The sequence below is a fragment of the Nerophis lumbriciformis genome, linkage group LG07, assembly GCF_033978685.3.
Source record: "Nerophis lumbriciformis linkage group LG07, RoL_Nlum_v2.1, whole genome shotgun sequence".
Lineage (NCBI taxonomy): Eukaryota > Metazoa > Chordata > Actinopteri > Syngnathiformes > Syngnathidae > Nerophis > Nerophis lumbriciformis.
The window spans coordinates 525,654-551,482 of record NC_084554.2 but is presented as its reverse complement, the minus strand read 5'-3'; the positions used below and the strand labels follow the sequence as shown (position 1 = coordinate 551,482).

Genomic DNA, 25,829 nt, shown 5'->3' with positions numbered 1-25,829 from the left:
GTTTTCGGCCTGGTCGTGGAACTGTGGACCAGCTCTATACTCTCGGCAGGGTCCTTGAGGGTGCATGGGAGTTTGCCCAACCAGTCTACATGTGTTTTGTGGACTTGGAGAAGGCATTCGACCGTGTCCCTCGGGAAGTCCTGTGGGGAGTGCTCAGAGAGTATGGGGTATCGGACTGTCTGATTGTGGCAGTCCGCTCCCTGTATGCTCAGTGCCAGAGCTTGGTCCGCATTGCCGGCAGTAAGTCGGACACGTTTCCAGTGAGGGTTGGACTCCGCCAAGACTGCCCTTTGTCACCGATTCTGTTCATAACTTTTATGGACAGAATTTCTAGGCTCAGTCAAGGCGTTGAGGGGATCCGGTTTGGTGGCTGCAGGATTAGGTCTCTGCTTTTTGCAGATGATGTGGTCCTGATGGCTTCATCTGGCCAGGATCTTCAGCTCTCACTGGATCGGTTCGCAGCCGAGTGTGAAGCGACTGGGATGAGAATCAGCACCTCCAAGTCCGAGTCCATGGTTCTCGCCCGGAAAAGGGTGGAGTGCCATCTCCGGGTTGGGGAGGAGATCTTGCCCCAAGTGGAGGAGTTCAAGTACCTCGGAGTCTTGTTCACGAGTGAGGGAAGAGTGGATCGTGAGATCGACAGGCGGATCGGTGCGGCGTCTTCAGTAATGCGGACGCTGTATCGATCCGTTGTGGTGAAGAAGGAGCTGAGCCGGAAGGCAAAGCTCTCAATTTACCGGTCGATCTACGTTCCCATCCTCACCTATGGTCATGAGCTTTGGGTTATGACCGAAAGGACAAGATCACGGGTACAATCGGCCGAAATGAGTTTCCTCCGCCGGATGGCGGGGCTCTCCCTTAGAGATAGGGTGAGAAGCTCTGCCATCCGGGGGGAGCTCAAAGTAAAGCCGCTGCTCCTCCACATCGAGAGGAGCCAGATGAGGTGGTTCGGGCATCTGGTCAGGATGCCACCCGAACGCCTCCCTAGGGAGGTGTTTAGGGCACGTCCGACCGGTAGGAGGCCGCGGGGAAGACCCAGGACACGTTGGGAAGACTATGTCTCCCGGCTGGCCTGGGAACGCCTCGGGGTCCCACAGGAAGAGCTAGACGAAGTGGCTGGGGAGAGGGAAGTCTGGGCTTCCCTGCTTAGGCTGCTGCCCCCGCGACCCGACCTCGGATAAGCGGAAGAAGATGGATGGATGGATGGATGGAAGTAAGATTTAACATTAACGTACTATTGGTTGTATTTTGTGAAAAGAATATCACCACAGAGTTGAGATTGATTGATTGATTGAGGCTTTTATTAGTAGATTGCACAGTACAGTACACATTCCGTACAATTGACCACTAAATGGTTACACCCCAATAAGTTTTTCAACTTGTTTAAGTCGGGGTCCACGTAATCAGTTCATGGTAAAATGGTCAATGAAATTAATTAAATTTAAAAATGTCATACTTAAATAATATAAAGTTGAAATAAATGATTGTGACACCTAAAACAAAATTCACCAGCCGCCACTGATTATGATGCATTCTCATTTTAGGCAAAGTATAAGACAATACTTTCTTCACAGTATAATTGCAACCAGGAATAAGTCTTCAAGTAACAATATTTAAATACTAACATTGTTGGGCAAGACTGAATTTGGTTTTATTCTGAATCCAGTCAAACAGATTGGTGGTTTTAGCTGATATAAAGACTTTCAGGTGTTTAAATATGTTTATGTTGAAGTATTTGGCAGACGCTTTTATCCAAAGCGACATACATAAAAAATGCATATAAAACAATCACTGTAAACATGATCATTTAAGGGAAGAATGTAATACAAAATATCAATACAAAGTGTCAAGACAGAATAAACTCTCTGCTGCTGCAGCAACAGAGATACAGTCTATAAGATATATAGATATATAATGTATTCATACATTGTTTATGTAGCATGTATATAAAACCTAATCATATTGTTTCTTCAATTTAAAAATAGCTGACCCGTCTCTGGGATTATATTTCCAGTTTTGATCTCGGACGTCTGGTCACTTATAGCATATAAGAATATTATATTACTGTTAACTAATGAAACTATGAATAATAAAACATGTGTCCTTTATCATAGCTACACGTATGACAAAAAAGCGCGTGAAAATCAGTGGTATTCAGTGAGGTCAAATGAATTAAATGCGCTGACAGTTCATTGCTCCTGCCAAATGAATTGCACTGAGTGGAGCGGATCACCACTCCAAGATGGCGGCCCCGCGTCTCGTCAGTACCATGAATTGATTTACGTGGACCCCGACTTAAAGAAATGTACAAATTTATTGGGGTGTTACCATTTAGTGGTCAATTGTACGGAATATGTACTGAACTGTGCAATCTACTAATACAAGTTTCAATCAATCAATCAAAAAGCGCCAGTAGGCAGTAGCGCTCCATGCTGCGTACGTTTAGAACAGTGGTTCTCAAATGGGGGTACACGTACCCCTGGGGGTACTTGAAGGTATGCCAAGGGGTACGTGAGATTTTTTTTTAAATATTCTAAAAATAGCAACAACATACCTGCCAACTACTCCGGTTTTCCCGTAATTCGTACGGTTTTCATCAACCTATTCCGGGTTACGGTTGCAGTGATAAAAAATACGGTTTTTCATTAATTAAAAAAAAAAAAAGGGTGAAAACTACGCGAATTGCACCTTGTGCAGACAAGATTTTTCGATCGGACACGGAGGAATTAGCGATGTAAAAGACCACGTTGGGACAAAAAAACACAAGTCTAATGCCGTTGCTAGCGATACAAGTGGAAAACTTTCAACGTTTTTCGTCGCCCAAACAGATTCTTTGGATGTGATAAATGCCGAAGTTTTATTTACGGAGGCAATAATTGAGCATGGACTTCCAATCGCACTGGCTGATCACATGGGACAGTTAAATGTTTGTAATGCAACCTTTAAAAATCATTACGCGGTGATCGCGGTCCCAAAAATAAACTTTTCTTGCATGATAATGTCCAGAAAAACTCGCTTTATATTACTATAGAGTCCTTTTAACGAATGAGTTTGATGGTTTATCACAAACCTTAAATGAAAGAAGTCCTTTGTTCTCCTGCACCATGCATGCGCTTTGCCCTTGCTTCGTGTTTGGTGCGCAATCTTGTCGGCTGTATTTCACAGCACGTCTTTGACAACTTGAAGTGGCATAAAACATTTAAAACAGGTCCAAGTTGAAGAAATCTTGTTAAATGTTGACAGCATAACTACCAAAATACAGAAGTATGTCCTTAATATTTTTGCAGTGCTATTTCTGTTGAAAAGTTAAAATGGTTACATTAGAGATGTGATGTGCCACTTTTCAAGTGTCTGATGGCTTAAATTAATTTTCATTAATTTTTCATATTTTGAATTCTTTTGAAAGGCTTACAAAAAAACTACATTTGAATTGTAATTCCATGCTATTGACAGGACTATTAATTTTAATGAAGTTAGCTTACCATGTTTACAGTATGATAATTGTGATAGAAATGTGAATTTTAGGCACAGAATATTTTTTACAATTGAACAAGGCAGTAGATTATACAAGCTTGGACAGAAAGTTAATAATGACACCAATTTTTTTTTTTAATGGAATTGTTTAGTACTGTTTTACCATTTGTTTACTGTAAAAAGTGTTTATACTGTTTATACTTTCAATTAACAAATTGAAGTCTTGTGAAAGGTTGACAGGATAACTGGCATTAACTGTCAAAATAATTTCAAACTACTGAAGTTAGCTTACAGAATAAACATGTCAATCAACCCATATGATTTTTGCTGTAATATTTTTGTTTTGAAAAGTCACTGTGACTGATAGAAAAGTGATGGTTTTAGCAACATTTTAACCTGTCTGAATGCTAATAATCATTTTGCGTCGGGGGGCGAAGCCCTGAACCCTCCACCAGGACTTTGTCCTGGACCTACCGGGGCCTGCGGCCCTTGGACCCTGGCTACTAGGTTTTTCTGATTTCAAAAGTTGGCAGGTATGCAACAATTCAAAAATCCTTTATAGATATATTCATTGAATAATTCTTCAACAAAATATGAATGTAAGTTCATAAACTGAACATCAAATAGGCTATTCCATTCATTACAATGCAACAATGCAATATTCAGTCCACCCCAGGGCAGCTGTGGCTATGAAAGTAGCTTACCACCACCAGGTGTGAACGAATGATGGGTTCGACATGTAAAGCGACTTTAGGTACTTAGAAAAGCGCTATATAAATCCCAGGTATTATTATTATTATTATTATTATTATTAATATTCAGTGTTGACAGCTGGATTTTTTGTGGACATGTTCCATATTGATGTTAAAGATTTCTTTTTTTGTGAAGAAATGTTTAGAATTAAGTTCATGAATCCAGATGGATCTCTATTACAATCCCCAAAGAGGGCACTTTAAGTTGATGATTACTTCTATGTGTAGAAATCTTCATTTATAATTGAATCACTTGTTTATTTTTCAACAAGTTTTTAGGTATTTTTATATCTTTTTTTTCCAAATAGTTCAAGAAAGACCACTACAAATGAGCAGTGTTGGGACTAACGCGTTACAAAGTAACGCGTTACTGTAACGCCGTTAGTTTCGGCGGTAACTAGTAATCTAACGCGTTATTTTTTTGTATTCAGTAATTTAGTTACCGTTACTACATGATGCGTTACTGCGTTATTTTACGTTACTTTTGATGTAGTATCGGCTAGAAACAGAAGCGCTGCGGTGTCGTTCTTCTGAATCTTCCTCTGTCACAAGCCGGAGAGAAGAAAAGAGGCTATGTGTGTGTGTGTGGGTGTGGGGAGGCACACAAGTGAAAAAAAAAAAGTTGTTGGCACGTTCAGTCCACACACAGCGTGGTCATGGCGAGCGGAGTAACGGAGGAGCTTGAACGCCCCCGCCATTGAATCGGTGTGTTTATAAGTGCAGACTCGGTTGTGCAAAACGAGGGTTTTAAACACATGCTGAACGTGCTTGAACCACGTTACGACATCCCGTCGCGCACCCACTTCAGCGATAAGATTGTGCCAGATCTTTATGAGCAGGAGAAGAAAAAAAGTTGTGGATGAACTATCCCGAGCATCATCTGTTGCGCTCATGACAGACGGGTGGACGTCCAGCGGAACTATAAGCGCTCACTTCATCACAGCAGACTGGGAGATGAGAAGACACGCCCCCTCTACGAGAGTCACCTTGCGCAGGTACTGACACAAGCAGTGGAGGAATGGAAGATAAAGATATCCCAGTCACACGTGATAATGCCAAAAATCAAATAATTACAGAGAATGAGGCAGGACTGGGACCACAGATAGGTGCTTTGCACATGTAGTGAATTTGGCATCACAGAAGGGAATCTCAGTCAATAGGATGGAGCGCCTCTTTGGGAGGATCAGGAAGGTTTCTTACTTCCACTCAAGCACAACAGCTGCTCATGTGCTTAAGACAAAGCAAGAAATGCTAAAGCTGCCTGCTCATACATGATGTCCCAACGAGGTGGAACTCCACTTATGATATGTTGGAGCAGCAGGCAGCTATATACTCTGCATTGACCCACAACACCCTGAAGACAAATGTCACCCTGTCTGATGATGATGTGAGAGTGGCAGATGAGGTCCTCCAGGTGCTTAAACCCCTCAAAAGTGTTCCATCTCTACTGAGCACTGAAACTTCACCATCTGTGTCAATGATCCTGCCACTGAAAACAAGGATTCTACAATCCATGGCTCCAAGTGTGGAAGACAGCAGCATCACTCCAGATGTCAGCCTTTATTTCACTACCTATGTTTCAAGGAAGATGATGTTTCTTCTTATGTTGCACTTAAACTTGTTTTTTTATTAATGGTCATTGGTCCAAGTTTAAAGAAAGGAGGAATGCCTTTTTATGTTGCACTGTTTTTCATTAATTATGTTAAAAGGAAAATAAAAATGCATGTCAAGTTGATCAACAGAGGGGCGGTATAGCTCGGTTGGTAGAGCGGCCGTGCCAGCAACTTGAGGGTTGCAGGTTCGATTCCCGCATCCGCCATCCTAGTTACTGCCGTTGTGTCCTTGGGCAAGACACTTTACCCACCTGCTCCCAGTGCCACCCACACTTGGTTTAAATGTAACTTAGATATTGGGTTTCACTATGTAAAGCGCTTTGAGTCACTAGAGAAAAGCGCTATATAAATATAATTCACTTCACTTCACTTCACAACAGATTGTATTATTGTCCAGTGCAATAACAGTACTGAAATGAAGGCAAAAAGGGCATTAATGGGAGCTTTAAAAAAAAAGAAGAAAAAAAGAAGTAACTAAATAGTTACTTTTCACAGTAACGCATTACTTTTTGGTGTAAGTAACTGAGTTAGTAACTGAGTTACTTTTGAAATAAAGTAACTAGTAACTGTAACTAGTTACTGGTTTTCAGTAACTAACCCAACACTGCAAATGAGCAATATTTTGCACTGTTATACAATTTAATAAATCCGAAACTGATGACATAGTGCTGTATTTTACTTCTTTATCTCTTTTTTTCAACCAAAAATGCTTTGTTCTGATTAGGGGGTACTTGAATTAAAAAAATGTTCACAAAAAGGTTGAGAACCACTGCCTTAGAAGATGTCTATGGTGAGGCTGCCGAATACATTGCCTGAAGAAAAAGCAATTGACGGTGAGGCTGCCTAATACATTGCCTGAAGAAAAAGCCATTGAAGGTGAGTGGCTGACCCAGAATCAGTTTATCGCCTGTAGAGCGCGACTCAACATGGGAACGTGAACTGATTCTAAGTCGGATTTGAGCGGTTTGTTTATGGCCTAAGCCCAAGCAGGATATGAACAAATTAAAATGTGTTTCCTAGTCGTCATTTTAATGATGTATACATGTATAAAATAGTATATATATATTTGTATTTTATTTGGTTAAAAAAAAGTTAGCTGCCGTCACTTCACTAACACGCATGCGTAATAGTTCAGGTTTTTTTTTTGATGACATGTCCGCGTTATGGAACGTTGCTCTCGTCATCTCATTGACAACATGCACGTAAGCTGTTCATGTTGGACTATGCCAAATGACAGATAAACTAACTTGAATATCGAATGTGCTTTGACAAGTCCGGAAGTGAGTGCTAGCTTAGCTGGGTTTAGCCTGGCGGTGCTCTGGTGCCGTCACCCGGGGAGAAGGTGCTGGAAGATGGCGCCGGCTGAATGGAAATCCTAATGACAGTGTCCAAATTGGCCTCTTTTTCTACCATGGTGAGTCAACTAACTCTTTATTTAGTGTGCCAGCAGTAGTGCTTTTAGATTGCAGCATGTATGCTAACCATGCTGTCATACTTTGAATATCCCACATACTTGTCCTCTCATACTTTGATAAGGTTCCTGTTGGTACATGAGCAACCTGCTGCAGCTATCTAACGTCAGCAGCTTGCTAACTGCTGGAGAATAAAGACGAAACAATCAATAGAAGTGTCAATTTGACATGTTGTCAGTCCAGTGCCGGCCCAAGCCTCCATGGGGCCCTAAGCAAAATTTGATTTTGGGGCCCTCTATTTCTGCCAATAATATTGATTGTTGATCATTCACACACCTACTATAAACTCATTGCGGCTCTGGCAGTGTTGTTTACATGATCCTATTGTCAGCCTGGCATGTCTTTACAAATGACATGTCATTTATAAAGATATGGGGGTGGCCCAGTTAAGAACATAAATAATACCAATGAATGAACGAATGATGTCCAGAGTGCCACATATGGTTCCTAATCTTAAAATGTAGAAAACATTCAGCTACAAGAGTGGCCTGGGGTTGAACAGTCCAAGTGATAAAGCTTTGTATTTACAGTAAAAGTGTCATCTTGTCTCATCAGTCTTGTACATATTAGTCTTTAATTACCGTATTTTCCGCACTATAAGGCGCACCGGATTATTAGCCGCACCTTCAATGAATGGCATATTTCATAACTTTGTCCACCAATAAGCCGCCCCGGACTATAAGCCGCGCCTACGCTGCGCTAAAGGGAATGTCAAAAAAACAGTCAGATAGGTCAGTCAAACTTTAATAATATATTAAAAACCAGCGTTCTAACAACTCTGTTCACTCCCAAAATGTACGCAAATGTGCAATCACAAACATAGTAAAATTCAAAATAGTGCAGAGCAATAGCAACATAATGTTGCTCGAACGTTAATGTCACAACACACAAAATAAACATAGCGCTCACTTTCTGAAGTTATTCTTCATTCGTAAATCCTTCGTCTTCGGTGTCCGAAGTGAAAAGTTGGGCAAATGTGAGATCCAAAATGGCCGGTTCCGTCTCGTCGAAGTCATCGGAGTCAGTGTCACTGTTATCCAGCAGTTCTGTGAATCCTGATTTCCGGAAAGCTCGGACCACAGTTGTGACCGAAATATCTGCCCAGGCATTTACGATCCACTGGCAGATGTTGGCGTCGTCTGGCGCTGCCTCCCTGTCTTAGTGAAGGTGTGTTCGCCTTCTGTCATCCATTGTTCCCACGCAGTTAGCAGTCTAGCTTCTAATGCCCTGTTGACACCAATATCTAGCGGCTGGAGGTCTTTTGTCAATCCACCCGGAATGACGGCGAGTATTGAATTAAGCTCGTAAGCGTGTCTCTTAATGTGATGTTATGAGCTAGCAAATATAACAACTACACTACCCAGCATGCAACGATAGTTACGAGCATGCGCGGTAGCCCTGAGAAGCGTTGTATGCTGGCAGTTAGAATGTGGTTATGAGCACGCTGTGAGTAAACGTTGAGAACTCAGTTAACACGCCTCGTCTGCATTATTTATAATTAGACAGACAACACACTTAATAGGAGCCATTTTGGGGTCTTTACATAAACACACAAATGGAAATGAAACGTCACATATCCCAGCATGCACCGCGCGCTTCTTCGTCATCCACTGTTCCCACGCAGTTAGCAGTCTAGCTTCGAATGCCCTGTTGACACCAATATCTAGCGGCTGGAGGTCTTTTGTCAATCCACCCGGAATGACGGCGAGTATTGAATTAAGCGCGTAAGCGTGTCTCTTAATGTGATGTTATGAGCTAGCAAATATAACAACTACACTACCCAGCATGCAACGATAGTTACGAGCATGCGCGGTAGCCCTGAGAAGCGTTGTATGCTGGCAGTTAGAATGTGGTTATGAGCACGCTGTGAGTAAACGTTGAGAACTCAGTTAACACGCCTTGTCTGCATTATTTATAATTAGACAGACAACACACTTAATAGGAGCCATTTTGGGGTCTTTACATAAACACACAAATGGAAATGAAACGTCACATATCCCAGCATGCACCGCGCGCTTCTTCTTCTTCCGGGGGCGGGTGGTTGCTTACAGTACAAGAAGAAGCGCTTCCTGTTCTATGGGGGCGGGTGCTTACCTTGGCGGTTGCTTGCGTAGAAGAAGAAGCGCTTCCTGCTCTACCGGGAAAAAAGATGGCGGCTGTTTACCGAAGTTGCGAGAACGAAACTTTATGAAAATGAATCTTAATATTTATCCATATATAAAGCGCACCGGGTTAAAAGCCGCACTGTCAGCTTTTGAGTAAATTTGTGGTTTTTAGGTGCGGCTAATGGTGCGGAAAATACGGTACTAGTTTATATTTTTAGTTAATTGTTCATATTTAATGTTTACTTTGTACAAAGAGAGCGCAGTCTACTGAAGTTAAATTCATCAATAGTTTTCCCCTTTGAAAGACGCAAGGCAAATTCCTTCCATTTCACCATGTTGCTACAATGATCTTCACTGTTTTCATGCTGTTTCAGCAGTGCACCTATGTTGACCCAATCCCGCTGTCCCTCGGCTGACACTTTTAAGGACTTTTTGGAAAATAATTTGCAGCAAAGGCAATAGACTGCATCTTTACTTCTTGAATAAGTCAGCCAGCTACGCTTGACTTTTTCCCCATTGACTAGCTGTCTGTAGGTATAATGATAATGAAAACTTGGGCCATCATGCCGTTTGGGGAATGAAAAGTTCCCCTTAATAGACAGTGGTCCTCTGATCACCTGCTCAGTCCTGTCTGAATCTGAGAGGAAAGATATGGCGTCACATTAGTGCCAAAAATCCGAGCGCATAAAAACTGTTATCGCGCGCTGATTCTCCACTTCGTGCGCGCGCGCGACACCCTTTTGCGCGCGCGCGGTGCCTTTCTGCGTGCGCGCCGTCTCGGTCTGTGCGCTCTCTGTGTACTCCTGGCATCTCTCCTCGCGCTGTCATGTTTCTTTTTGGCACTTTGGGGGCGGGTATGCTTAGACGGCCCCTCCTTTCTGATTGGCTCTGAGCATTTTTCATATGACCAATCATTCTCCAGCGTAGCAACGTTGTAGCCATCTTACCTCGGACATCTAGCCTCAATCATTACATTGATGTCAATGGTACATGTACTAATTAAATTACCATAACCTGCTCGATTTTCGACCAATTTACAAACGGTTTGCATTGTTACAAATCTTATTACATGTAGATATGACATAGGATGCTGCACCTGTTGAAATCACCTCTTTCGCTATAAAAAAAAATGACTTAATTGTGCAACATAGTTGTGTAGGGTCAGTGTTAGTCAGTTCTCTGATTATTTTGAACTGTTTCAGAATACATTATTAAAAGGCTATTTTTAACATTTTAAAAACAAAATTCAAAGATTATTTCATTACTTTTATGGCTGAATCAAAAGAAATTCCATAAATTAGAAAACAAATGTTCAAGAAGTGAAAACTTTGCGCCTATAACAATCTTGATACATATTGACGATGACCCGCCCTGCTATACTTCTCTGAGCATTTTTCGCCTGACCAATCAGAAAGAAGGGCCCCCAAAGTGCCAAAACGAAACATGCCAGCGCACAGACCGAGACGGCGCGCGCGATAAAAGGCACCACGCGCGCGCAAAAGGGTGTCGCGCGCGCACGAAGTGGAGAATCAGCGCGCGATAACAGTTTTTATGCGCTCAGATTTTTGGCACTAATGTGACGCCATAGCAGGCGGCAAACGTCACAGGTGCAGCAGAGGCAGCTTTACATTTAAAGAGAGGCAGGAAGAATCACTAAGCCTAGATCAGCAGCAGCACTCTGTTGACCTAAAATTGTGTTTTTGTACAATAATATATCTTTGATCATTTAGAAATCATCAGTCAGACTCATACATGCAAAAAATAAAAAATAAGAATTTTTTGTTACCGGGTAATTGCTTTTGGGGGCCCCCTGGTGGCCGCGGGGCCCTAAGCAAGCGCTTAGTACGCTTATGCCTTGGGCCGGCTCTGTGTCAGTCTTCCGGGGCACTGTGTCCTCGGGCATGTTCATTTCAAGGAATTATCCTGCAAGTTTCCTTTTTATTTTTTATTTTATAAACCTTTATTTATACATTGCAACATTTACAAACAGTTGAGAAATAATAATCAAAATAAGTACAAAACAGCGCCAGGGGGTTGTAAACTCAAAGTAACTAAAATAGAATGCAATATATATATATATATATATATATATATATATATATATATATATATATATATATATATATATATATATATATATATATATATATATAACAAACTAAGTGCAAAGCCATAGGCTCACTCAGTTTCAGTAAATAACTTAAATTTGGAACACAGCATTATCGTTTTCACAGCTTTTTGGTTGTTAGAGGTAGAGAGTGTTTTAACATATAGTTCTAATTCTTTTTTTAAAGGCACAAAAAACAGGTCAGGTATTGACAAACTTACATTTATGAATATAAAACTTAGCCAATAGTATAATGAGGTTGCAAAGGTAAAATTCCTTTTCAATTTTTTTTTCATACAGTGTAAATCCAAATAGCACATCTTTAAAACAAAGCACAAATGTGTCATGAATATTGTCCAGGCAAGCAGGTTTCCATTTAGGTGACGGGCAATGACGTCATGCTTTCGCTTCAGCTGCGCGCTTGCAGCTTCCACTTGTCCACTTTTGAGCAAAAGTCACCTTAACATTGAAGAAAAGCATCTTAATATTCTCCAGAATCACTCATGGCGGCTGCTTTCCTTCCTAATTCCTGCCACAAAGTGAAGTCAATGATAATAAATGTGAATAAACCTCCCTGACACCGTCACTAACTTGGTGTTTCTATGCAGGCCTGATCTTATTAGACATTGAGTGATGTGTTGTCGTCAGTAGTCAAGGAAGCAGATATTGATTGTAAGATCCATCCTCAGATGCACTGGGACACATCATCAGTGATATGCCTGAGTTCACTGGGGGTTTGGGGTCCTTCAACATCATACCCCCTCCCTCAGGTGACCCAGCCAGGGTTGATCAGACCCCAGCTTGTGTCCCAGTAGCATTGGCCCACAGTTCGCTCCTCCTGATCCAAAGCCACCTAGAGGCTCTCTCTGCTGCCTCCACGGTGGCCTTGATGGCCTTCCTTTTCCCGTCACCTGTGATGCCAAGTAGGGTGAACACCTTGCACAGTGAGCGGCCAGCAAAGCCTCTACACCCCACTTCAATGGGCTCACAGAATTAGAATAGAATAGAAAGTACTTTATTGATCCCTGGGGGAAATTCAGCACCACAGTTCGCTCACAATAGACAATAAACATTAAGGTATTTTTACATGTGAATAATATAAATACAGTCTATTATACAGCATTATTCACATGTGAATAACATAAATACATTCTATTATACAGCATTATTCACATTTGAATAACAAATACATTCTATTATACAGCATTATTCACATGTGAATAACAAATACATTCTATTATACAGCATTATTCACATGTGAATAACAAATACATTCTATTATACAGCATTATTCACATGTGAATAACAAATACATTCTATTATACAGCATTATTCACATGTGAATAACAAATACATTCTATTATACAGCATTATTCACATGTGAATAACAAATACATTCTATTATACAGCATTATTCACATGTGAATAACAAATATATTCTATTATACAGCATTATTCACATGTGAATAATATAAATACAGTCTATTATACAGCATTATTCATATGTGAATAATATAAATACAGTCTATTATACATCATTATTCAGATGTGAATAATATAAATAGTCTATTATACAGCATTATTCACATGTGAATAATATAAATGCAGTCTATTATACAGCATTATTCACATGTGAATAATATAAATAGTCTATTATACAGCATTATTCACATGTGAATAACATAAATACATTCTATTATACAGTATTATTCACATGTGAATAACAAATATATTCTATTATACAGCATTATTCACATGTGAATAATATAAATACAGTCTATTATACAGCATTATTCATATGTGAATAATATAAATACAGTCTATTATACATCATTATTCAGATGTGAATAATATAGTCTATTATACAGCATTATTCACATGTGAATAATATAAATAGTCTATTATACAGCATTATTCACATGTGAATAATATAAATACAGTCTATTATACAGCATTATTCACGTGTGAATAATATAAATACAGTCTATCATACAGCATTATTCACATGTGAATAATATAAATACAGTCTATTATACAGCATTATTCACATGTGAATAATGCTCTAGATGTAGTGGTTATGTGTTGACTTTAGTACACACTAGATGTAGTGGTTATGTGTTGACTTTAGTACACACTAGATGTAGTGGTTATGTGTTGACTTTAGTACACACTAGATGTAGTGGTTATGTGTTGACTTTAGTACACACTAGATGTAGTGGTTATGTGTTGACTTTAGTACACACTAGATGTAGTGGTTATGTGTTGACTTTAGTACACACTAGATGTAGTGGTAATGTGTTGACTTTAGTACACACTAGATGTAGTGGTTATGTGTTGACTTTAGTACACACTAGATGTAGTGGTTATGTGTTGACTTTAGTACACACTAGATGTAGTGGTTATGTGTTGACTTTAGTACACACTAGATGTAGTGGTTATGTGTTGACTTTAGTACACACTAGATGTAGTGGTTATGTGTTGACTTTAGTACACACTAGATGTAGTGGTTATGTGTTGACTTTAGTACACACTAGATGTAGTGGTTATGTGTTGACTTTAGTACACACTAGATGTAGTGGTTATGTGTTGACTTTAGTACACACTAGATGTAGTGGTAATGTGTTGACTTTAGTACACACTAGATGTAGTGGTTATGTGTTGACTTCAGTACACACTAGATGTAGTGGTTATGTGTTGACTTCAGTACACACTAGATGTAGTGGTTATGTGTTGACTTCAGTACACACTAGATGATGTAGTGGTGACGTGATGTGCTCTGACTGCTCCTACAGGGTATCAATGCCTCGGCTCTGGAGAAAGAGATTGGAGCAGAGCAGTTCCCGGTCAACGAGCACTACTTTGGCCTGGTCAACGTGGGTAACAAAGACAAGATGTTTGTAGGTGTGGCTTGTTGGTACTCACCGTCTCATCACCGCTTTCAGTTTGGCAACACCTGCTACTGCAACTCAGTGCTGCAGGCGCTCTATTTCTGCCGGCCCTTCCGGGAGAAGATCCTGGCCTATCGCAGCCAGCCCAGGAGGAAGGAGAACCTGCTCAGTTGCCTGGCAGACCTCTTCCACAGCATCGCCACCCAGAAGAGGAAGGTGGGCGTCATCCCGCCCAAGAAGTTCATCACCCGCCTTCGCAAGGAGAACGGTCAGTGGGAAGTCTACTACTGACGTGGCCCCTGACACTTGTAATACTTCATGTAGTAGTGAGGTGGCCCCTGACACTTGTACTACTTCATGTAGTAGTGAGGTGGCCCCTGACACTTGTAATACTTCATGTAGTGGGGAGGTGGCCCCTAACACTTGTAATACTTCATGTAGTGGGGAGGTGGCCCCTAACACTTGTACTACTTCATGTAGTGGGGAGGTGGCCCCTAACACTTGTAAGTGTAGTACTTCATGTAGTGCTGACGTGGCCCCTGACACTTGGAAGTCTACTACTTCATGTGGTGAGGTGGCCCCTAACATTGTAAGTATAGTACTTCATGTAGTGGTGAGGTGGCCTCTAACACTTGTAAGTGCATGACTTCATGTAGTGGTGAGGTGGTCCCTAAAATTGTAAGTATAGTACTTCATGTAGTGGTGAGGTGGCCCCTAACACTTGTAAGTGCATGACTTCATGTAGTGGTGAGGTGGCCCCTAACATTGTAAGTATAGTACTTCATGTAGTGGTGAGGTGGCCCCTAAAATTGTAAGTATAGTACTTCATGTAGTGGTGAGGTGGCCCCTAACACTTGTAAGTGCATGACTTCATGTAGTGGTGAGGTGGCCCCTAACATTGTAAGTATAGTACTTCATGTAGTGGTGAGGTGGCCCCTAAAATTGTAAGTATAGTACTTCATGTAGTGGTGAGGTGGCCTCTAACACTTGTAAGTGCATGACTTCATGTAGTGGTGAGGTGGTCCCTAAAATTGTAAGTATAGTACTTCATGTAGTGGTGAGGTGGCCCCTAACACTTGTAAGTATAGTACTTCATGTAGTGGTGAGGTGGCCCCTAAAATTGTAAGTATAGTACTTCATGTAGTGGTGGGGTGGCCTCTAACACTTGTAAGTGCATGACTTCATGTAGTGGTGAGGTGGCCCCTAAAATTGTAAGTATAGTACTTCATGTAGTGGTGAGGTGGCCTCTAACACTTGTAAGTGCATGACTTCATGTAGTGGTGAGGTGGCCCCTAAAATTGTAAGTATAGTACTTCATGTAGTGGTGAGGTGGCCCCTAAAATTGTAAGTATAGTACTTCATGTAGTGGTGAGGTGGCCCCTAAAATTGTAAGTATAGTACTTCATGTAGTGGTGAGGTGGCCCCTAAAATTGTAAGTATAGTACTTCATGTAGTGGTGAGGTGGCCCCTAAAATTGTAAGTATAGTACTTCATGTAGTGGTGAGGTGGCCCCTAACACTTGTAAGTGCATGACTTCATGTAGTGGTGAGGTGGCCCCTAAAAGCTGTAGTTGTAGTACTTGGTGTAGCGGTATATAATTGTAGTATTAGCATAATGTAGTATTTCAAGTGTTTGACAATATGTTGTTGTGCTGTACAGAGTTGTTTGACAACTACATGCAGTAGTATTAGTATAGAAGTGTTTGACAACATGTTGTTGTGCTGTAAAGAGTTGTTTGACAACTACATGCAGTAGTATGAGTATAGAAGTGTTTGACAACATGTTGTTGTGCTGTACAGAGTTGTTTGACAACTACATGCAGTAGTATTAGTATAGAAGTGTTTGACAACATGTTGTTGTGCTGTAAAGAGTTGTTTGACAACTACATGCAGTAGTATTAGTATAGAAGTGTTTGACAACATGTTGTTGTGCTGTAAAGAGTTGTTTGACAACTACATGCAGTATTATTAGAAGTGTTTGACAACATGTTGTTGTGCTGTACAGAGTTGTTTGACAACTACATGCAGTAGTATTAGTATAGAAGTGTTTGACAACATGTTGTTGTGCTGTACAGAGTTGTTTGACAACTACATGCAGTAGTATTAGTATAGAAGTGTTTGACAACATGTTGTTGTGCTGTACAGAGTTGTTTGACAACTACATGCAGTAGTATTAGTATAGAAGTGTTTGACAACATGTTGTTGTGCTGTACAGAGTTGTTTGACAACTACATGCAGTAGTATTAGTATAGAAGTGTTTGACAACATGTTGTTGTGCTGTAAAGAGTTGTTTGACAACTACATGCAGTAGTATGAGTATAGAAGTGTTTGACAACATGTTGTTGTGCTGTACAGAGTTGTTTGACAACTACATGCAGTAGTATTAGTATAGAAGTGTTTGACAACATGTTGTTGTGCTGTAAAGAGTTGTTTGACAACTACATGCAGTAGTATTAGTATAGAAGTGTTTGACAACATGTTGTTGTGCTGTAAAGAGTTGTTTGACAACTACATGCAGTAGTATTAGTATAGAAGTGTTTGACAACATGTTGTTGTGCTGTAAAGAGTTGTTTGACAACTACATGCAGTATTATTAGAAGTGTTTGACAACATGTTGTTGTGCTGTACAGAGTTGTTTGACAACTACATGCAGTAGTATTAGTATAGAAGTGTTTGACAACATGTTGTTGTGCTGTACAGAGTTGTTTGACAACTACATGCAGTAGTATTAGTATAGAAGTGTTTGACAACATGTTGTTGTGCTGTAAAGAGTTGTTTGACAACTACATGCAGTATTATTAGTATAGAAGTGTTTGACAACATGTTGTTGTGCTGTACAGAGTTGTTTGACAACTACATGCAGTAGTATTAGTATAGAAGTGTTTGACAACATGTTGTTGTGCTGTACAGAGTTGTTTGACAACTACATGCAGTAGTATTAGTATAGAAGTGTTTGACAACATGTTGTTGTGCTGTACAGAGTTGTTTGACAACTACATGCAGTAGTATTAGTATAGAAGTGTTTGACAACATGTTGTTGTGCTGTACAGAGTTGTTTGACAACTACATGCAGTAGTATTAGTATAGAAGTGTTTGACAACATGTTGTTGTGCTGTACAGAGTTGTTTGACAACTACATGCAGTATTATTAGTATAGAAGTGTTTGACAATATGTTGTTGTGCTGTAAAGAGTTGTTTGACAACTACATGCAGTAGTATTAGTATAGAAGTGTTTGACAACATGTTGTTGTGCTGTACAGAGTTGTTTGACAACTACATGCAGTAGTATTAGTATAGAAGTGTTTGACAACATGTTGTTGTGCTGTAAAGAGTTGTTTGACAACTCCATGCAGTAGTATTAGTATAGAAGTGTTTGACAACATGTTGTTGTGCTGTACAGAGTTGTTTGACAACTACATGCAGTAGTATGAGTATAGAAGTGTTTGACAACATGTTGTTGTGCTGTACAGAGTTGTTTGACAACTACATGCAGTAGTATTAGTATAGAAGTGTTTGACAACATGTTGTTGTGCTGTACAGAGTTGTTTGACAACTACATGCAGTAGTATGAGTATAGAAGTGTTTGACAACATGTTGTTGTGCTGTAAAGAGTTGTTTGACAACTACATGCAGTAGTATTAGTATAGAAGTGTTTGACAACATGTTGTTGTGCTGTAAAGAGTTGTTTGACAACTACATGCAGTAGTATTAGTATAGAAGTGTTTGACAACATGTTGTGCTGTACAGAGTTGTTTGACAACTACATGCAGTAGTATTAGTATAGAAGTGTTTGACAACATGTTGTTGTGCTGTACAGAGTTGTTTGACAACTACATGCAGTAGTATGAGTATAGAAGTGTTTGACAACATGTTGTTGTGCTGTACAGAGTTGTTTGACAACTACATGCAGTAGTATTAGTATAGAAGTGTTTGACAACATGTTGTTGTGCTGTAAAGAGTTGTTTGACAACTACATGCAGTAGTATTAGTATAGAAGTGTTTGACAACATGTTGTTGTGCTGTAAAGAGTTGTTTGACAACTACATGCAGTAGTATTAGTATAGAAGTGTTTGACAACATGTTGTTGTGCTGTACAGAGTTGTTTGACAACTACATGCAGTAGTATTAGTATAGAAGTGTTTGACAACATGTTGTTGTGCTGTACAGAGTTGTTTGACAACTACATGCAGTAGTATTAGTATAGAAGTGTTTGACAACATGTTGTTGTGCTGTAAAGAGTTGTTTGACAACTACATGCAGTAGTATTAGTATAGAAGTGTTTGACAACATGTTGTTGTGTTGTAAAGAGTTGTTTGACAACTACATGCAGTAGTATTAGTATAGAAGTGTTTGACAACATGTTGTTGTGCTGTACAGAGTTGTTTGACAACTACATGCAGTAGTATTAGTATAGAAGTGTTTGACAACATGTTGTTGTGCTGTAAAGAGTTGTTTGACAACTACATGCAATAGTATTAGTATAGAAGTGTTTGACAACATGTTGTTGTGCTGTACAGAGTTGTTTGACAACTACATGCAGTAGTATGAGTATAGAAGTGTTTGACAACATGTTGTTGTGCTGTACAGAGTTGTTTGACAACTACATGCAGCAGGACGCACATGAGTTCCTCAACTACCTTCTCAACACCATCGCTGACCTGCTGCAGGAAGAAAGGAAGCAGGACAAGACTAATGGCCGCCTGGCCAACGGCACCTTAGACTCTGAGAACAACAACAACCACCCCACCACCTGGGTGCATGACATCTTCCAGGGCACGCTCACCAACGAGACACGCTGCCTCACCTGTGAAACGGTAACAACCTTTACGGCCCTTAGTGAGCTAGCACAGACTGTAGAGCTACAACAAAACATCTTACATACATACAGTATGTACAGTACACATGTACATACATACAATGTATGTATACTAGAGATGCGCGGATAGGCAAATATTTCATCCGCAACCGCAGCAGAAAGTCGTCAACCATCCGCCATCCACCCGATGTAACATTTGATCAGAACTGCACCCGCCCGCCATCCGCCCGGTATATCTAATATAGACGATGCAAGGCATTAGTGAGGCACCTGCCAACTACTCCGGTTTTCCCGTAATTCGTACGGTTTTCATCAACCTATTCCGGGTTACGGGTGCAGTGATAAAAAAATACGGTTTTTCATTAATTAAAAAAAAAAGGGTGAAAACTACGCGAATTGCACCTTGTGCAGACAAGATTTTTCGATCGGACACGGAGGAATTAGCGATGTAAAAGACCACGTTGGGACAAAAAAACACAAGTCTAATGCCGTTGCTAGCGATACAAGTGGAAAACTTTCAACGTTTTTCGTCGCCCAAACAGATTCTTTGGATGTGATAAATGCCGAAGTTTTATTTACGGAGGCAATAATTGAGCATGGACTTCCAATCGCACTGGCTGATCACATGGGACAGTTGCATGTTTGTAATGCAACCTTTAAAAATCATTACGCGGTGATCGCGGTCCCAAAAATAAACTTTTCTTGCATGATAATGTCCAGAAAAACTCACTTTATATTACTATAGAGTCCTTTTAACGAATGAGTTTGATGGTTTATCACAAACCTTAAATGAAAGAAGTCCTTTGTTCTCCTGCACCATGCATGCGCTTTGGCCTTGCTTCGTGTTTGGTGCGCAATCCTGTCGGCTGTATTTCACAGCACGACATACTGTTAAAAGTGTTTATACTATTTATGCTTTCAAGTCCAAGTTGAAGAAATCTTGTTAAATGTTGACAGCATAACTACCAAAATACAGAAGTATGTCCTTAATATTTTTGCAGTGCTATTTCTGTTGAAAAGTTCAAATGATTACATTAGAGATGTGATGTGCCACTTTTCAAGTGTCTGATGGCTTCAATTAATTTTCATTAATTTTTCATATTTTGAATTCTTTTGAAAGGCTTACAAAAAAACTACATTTGAATTGTAATTCCATGCTATTGACAGGACTATTAATTTTAATGAAGTTAGCTTACCATGTTTACAGTATGATAATTGTGATAGAAATGTGAATTTTAGGCACAGAATATTTTTTACAATTGAACAAGGCAGTAGATTATACAAGCTTGGACAGAAAGTTAATAATGACACCAATTTTTTTTTTTATGGAATTGTTTAGTACTGTTTTACCATTTGTTTACTGTAAAAAGTGTTTATACTTTCAATTAACAAATTGAAGTCTTGTGAAAGGTTGACAGGATAACTGGCATTAACTGTCAAAATAATTTCAAACTATTGAAGTTAGTTTACAGAATAAACATGTCAATCAACCCATATGATTTTTGCTGTAATATTTTTGTTTTGAAAAGTCACTGTGACTGATAGAAAAGTGATGGTTTTAGCAACATTTTAACCTGTCTGAATGCTAATAATCATTTTGCGTCGGGGGGCGAAGCCTGAACCCTCCACCAGGACTTTGTCCTGGACCTACCGGGGCCTGCGGCCCTTGGACCCTGGCTACTAGGTTTTTCTGATTTCAAAAGTTGGCAGGTATGGTGAGGTTATAAAGCTTTTGCCTGTTAAAGAAAGGAGACTGATCCAATGCAGCACAGTCTTTCGCGTGCCACGCTGTCACGACCCAGACGCACACCAGTGCGCAATCATATGGGAGCCGCGCTGAGCGCACCTCCAAGCGCGTCTCGCTGCCGGCGACGGCCGGGTATGGGCCCACGCTCCAGCGCCATCCATTTTCAGGGCTAGTTGATTCGGCAGGTGGGTTGTTACACACTCCTTAGCGGGTTCCGACTTCCATGGCCACCGTCCTAGCTGCTGTCTATATCAACCAGGGTGAGCCCCACCCCTTTCGTGAGCGCACTGCGCGCGGAGTGACCCCTGTTACGCACCCCCGGCAACAGGGGTGGCGGGCAGGTAAGCTGCGCGGGCGGAGCGCGCGGAGTGACCCATGTTACGAGCCCCCGGCCACGGGGGTGGCGGGCAGGTAAGCTGCTTACCTGCTGCGCGTGACGCCGGCCGCGGCGAAGGCGGACGAGGCGGGGTGTCGGTGCGGTGGGCGCGGTGGTGACCCTGGACGTGCGTCGGGCCCTTCTCGCGGATCGCCTCAGCTACGGCTCCCGGTGGGGCCCTCTCGGGGGAAGGGGCCTCGGTCCCGGACCCCGGCGAGGCGTCCCTTCTCCGCTCCGTAAAAGTGTCCATCTCTTTTCTTTTTTTTTCTTCTGTTGTGGCATATGCTGCAGGTGCCTGCTCGTTTTTCATATGTGGGTAACAACATTTAACTATGTATATATATTTACCAATTGGTTTAACTGCCACCCGCAAAAAATAAAAATAAAATTAAAAAAAATTGATCCGCCCGACCCGCACGCGGATAAAATCTTATTTTTTTAAATTTCATCCGCCCGATCCGCGGACTCCGCGGTTGTGCCCGCAAACCGCGCATCTCTAATGTATACACATACTGTACATACAAACATACATGTACACATACTGTACATATACATTCACTGTACAAACATGAATGTAACAACATGTCATCAAGTCAAATACAAACAAGACAACAACATAATAAATATGTGAGAATGTTGTGCTTGTATTGTCCATGGCTGCCCCCTAAAGGCCTGGAGTGTCATGTCATGCTTTCCTTTTCCTCTTCCTGTCCCTGACAGATCAGCAGCAAAGATGAGGACTTTCTAGATCTTTCTGTGGATGTGGAACAAAACACCTCCATCACACACTGCCTCAGGTAACTCATCTTGTGTGAGTCTCCTATCCAACACTGTGTGTGTGTTTTCATCTTGTGTGTGTCTCCTATCCAACACTGTGTGCGTGTGTGTCGTATCCAACACTGTGTGTGTGTTTTCATCTTGTGTGTGTCTCCTATCCAGCACTGTGTGCATGTGCGCGTGTGTGTCGTATCCAACACTGTGTGTGTGTTTTCATCTTGTGTGTGTCTCCTATCCAACACTGTGTGCGTGTGTGTCGTATCCAACACTGTGTGTGTGTTTTCATCTTGTGTGTGTGTCTCCTATCCAACACTGTGTGCATGTTGTGTGTGTTTGTGTTTGTGTGTGTGTGTGTGTGTGTGTGTGTGTGTCGTATCCAACACGGTGTGTTTCATGTTGTGTGTGTGTCTCCTATCCAACACTGTGTGTGTTTTCATGTTTGTGTGTGTGTGTGTGTGTGTGTGTGTGGTATCCAACACTGTGTGTGTTTCATGTTGTGTGTATGTGTCTCCTATCCAACACTGTGTGTGTGTTTTCATGTTGCGTGTGTGTCGTATCCAACACTGTGTGTGTGTTTTCATCTTGTGTGTGTGTCTCCTATCCAACACTGTGTGCATGTTGTGTGTGTTTGTGTGTGTGTGTCGTATCCAACACGGTGTGTTTCATGTTGTGTGTGTGTGTGTCTCCTATCCAACACTGTGTGTGTTTTCATGTTTGTGTGTGTGTGTGTGTGTGTGGTATCCAACACGGTGTGTTTCATGTTGTGTGTGTGTCTCCTATCCAACACTGTGTGTGTGTTTTCATGTTGTGTGTGTGTCGTATCCAACACTGTGTGTTTCATGTTGTGTGTCTCCTATCCAACACTGTGTGTGTGTTTTCATGTTGTGTGTGTGTCGTATCCAACACTGTGTGTTTCATGTTGTGTGTCTCCTATCCAACACTGTGTGTGTGTTTTCATGTTGTGTGTGTGTCGTATCCAACACTGTGTGTTTCATGTTGTGTGTCTCCTATCCAACACTGTGTGTGTGTTTTCATGTTGTGTGTGTGTCGTATCCAACACTGTGTGTTTCATGTTGTGTGTCTCCTATCCAACACTGTGTGTGTGTGTGTGTGTGTGTGTGTGTGTGTGTGTGTGTGTGTGTGTGTGTGTGTGTGTGTCGTATCCAACACTGTGTGTTTCATGTTGTGTGTCTCCTATCTAACACTGTGTGTGTGTGTGTGTGTGTGTGTGTGTGTGTGTGTGTGTGTGTGTGCGTGCGTGCGTGTGTCGTATCCAACACTGTGTTTCATGTAGTGTGTGTGTGTGTGTTGTACGCAACACTGTGCTTCATGTTGTGTGTGTGTGTAGCTTATCCAATACTGTGTGTTTCATGTTGTGTGTATGTGTGTGTGTTTGTTGTATCAAACACTGTGTGTTTCATGTTGTGTGTTTTCACAGAGGCTTCAGCAACACTGAGACATTGTGTAGTGAGTACAAGTACTACTGTGAGGAATGTCGCAGCAAGCAGGAGGCACACAAGAGGTTAGTTTGCTTACACTAACTGTGTTGTCAACACACCTGTGTGTGTCTCAGGATGTGTGTTGTCCACACACCTGTGTGTGTGTCTCAGGATGTGTGTTGTCAACACACCTGTGTGTGTCTCAGGATGTGTGTTGTCCACACACCTGTGTGTGTCTCAGGATGTGTGTTATCTACACACCTGTGTGTGTGTCTCAGGATGTGTGTTGTCCACACACCTGTGTGTGTGTCTCAGGATGTGTGTTGTCCACACACCTGTGTGTGTGTCTCAGGATGTTTGTTGTTGACACGCGTGTGTGTGTATGTGTGTGTGTCAGGATGTTGTTGTTGACACGTGTGTGTGTGTGTGTGTCTCAGGATGTTGTTGTTGACACGTGTGTGTGTGTGTGTCTCAGGATGTTGTTGTTGACATGTGTGTGTGTGTGTGTGTCTCAGGATGTTGTTGTTGACACGTGTGTGTGTGTGTGTGTGTGTGTGTGTGTGTGTGTGTGTGTCAGGATGCGTGTGAAGAAGCTGCCTATGATCCTGGCTCTGCACCTGAAGCGTTTCAAGTACATGGAGCAGCTGCAGCGCTACACCAAGCTGTCCTATCGCGTGGTCTTCCCGCTGGAGCTCCGCCTCTTCAACACGTCAGGTGACGCCACCAACCCCGAGCGTCTGTACGACCTGGTGGCCGTGGTGGTGCATTGTGGGAGGTGTGTGTAGTTGGGGCGTGAGGAAGGCGAGAGAAGGCACTAATGTGATGTTGTCATCTCAGCGGTCCAAACCGAGGTCACTACATCGCCATCGTCAAGAGTCACGACTTCTGGCTGCTCTTTGACGACGACATCGTGGAGGTGAGTCACACATCACTTTCACTTTGTCATCACATCACACTCCCTCCTTGGTGCACACCTCCATCACTTTCACTTTGTCATCACATCACACTCCCTCCTTGGTGCACACCTCCATTACTTTCACTTTGTCATCACATCACACTCCCTCCTTGGTGCACACCTCCATCACTTTCACTTTGTCATCACATCACACTCCCTCCTTGGTACACACCTCCATCACTTTCACTTTGTCATCACATCACACTCCCTCCTTGGTGCACACCTCACATCACTTTCACTTTGTCATCACATCACACTCCCTCCTTGGTGCACACCTCCATTACTTTCACTTTGTCATCACATCACACTCCCTCCTTGGTGCACACCTCCATCACTTTCACTTTGTCATCACATCACACTCCCTCCTTGGTACACACCTCCATCACTTTCACTTTGTCATCACATCACACTCCCTCCTTGGTGCACACCTCACATCACTTTCACTTTGTCATCACATCACACTCCCTCCTTGGTACACACCTCCATCACTTTCACTTTGTCATCACATCACACTCCCTCCTTGGTGCACACCTCCATCACTTTCACTTTGTCATCACATCACACTCCCTCCTTGGTGCACACCTCCATCACTTTCACTTTGTCATCACATCACACTCCCTCCTTGGTGCACACCTCCATCACTTTCACTTTGTCATCACATCACACTCCCTCCTTGGTGCACACCTCACATCACTTTCACTTTGTCATCACATCACACTCCCTCCTTGGTGCACACCTCACATCACTTTCACTTTGTCATCACATCACACTCCCTCCTTGGTGCACACCTCCATCACTTTCACTTTGTCATCACATCACACTCCCTCCTTGGTGCACACCTCACATCACTTTCACTTTGTCATCACATCACACTCCCTCCTTGGTGCACACCTCACATCACTTTCACTTTGTCATCACATCACACTCCCTCCTTGGTGCACACCTCACATCACTTTCACTTTGTCATCACATCACACTCCCTCCTTGGTGCACACCTCCATCACTTTCACTTTGTTGGACAGAAAATCGAGGCGCAGGCCATCGAGGAATTCTACGGCCTGACGTCGGAGATCTCCAAGAACTCCGAGTCGGGCTACATCCTCTTCTACCAGTCCAGGGACTAGACCATGTGAGGGCAAGCCCCGCCCCCCAGACTTTGCTATTTGTATCAAATGCACTTTTGATAGCGTTTTGTAGGCGAGCAAGACGATCCTCATCATCAATTGTTTTCTGTTTTAAAGAAAAACCAATAAAGTTGTCATTCTTCCTGTTCTCAAGACTCACGGCTGCACCGTAGCGCCCCTCAGTG

General features: G+C 41.8%; 1 protein-coding gene across 1 annotated transcript; it reads left to right on the top strand.

Moving 5' to 3' along the window:
• The first annotated feature begins 6,813 nt into the window (after positions 1 to 6,813).
• On the top strand, positions 6,814 to 25,792 carry usp12a (ubiquitin specific peptidase 12a). Its single transcript, XM_061965979.1, has 9 exons — positions 6,814 to 7,253; positions 14,316 to 14,396; positions 14,466 to 14,679; positions 18,998 to 19,224; positions 22,070 to 22,146; positions 23,565 to 23,648; positions 24,143 to 24,340; positions 24,403 to 24,481; positions 25,543 to 25,792. Exons 1-9 carry the CDS (start codon positions 7,206 to 7,208, stop codon positions 25,642 to 25,644), a joined length of 1,110 nt encoding a protein of 369 aa, XP_061821963.1. The 5' UTR covers positions 6,814 to 7,205; the 3' UTR covers positions 25,645 to 25,792.
• The last annotated feature ends 37 nt before the right edge of the window (positions 25,793 to 25,829 follow it).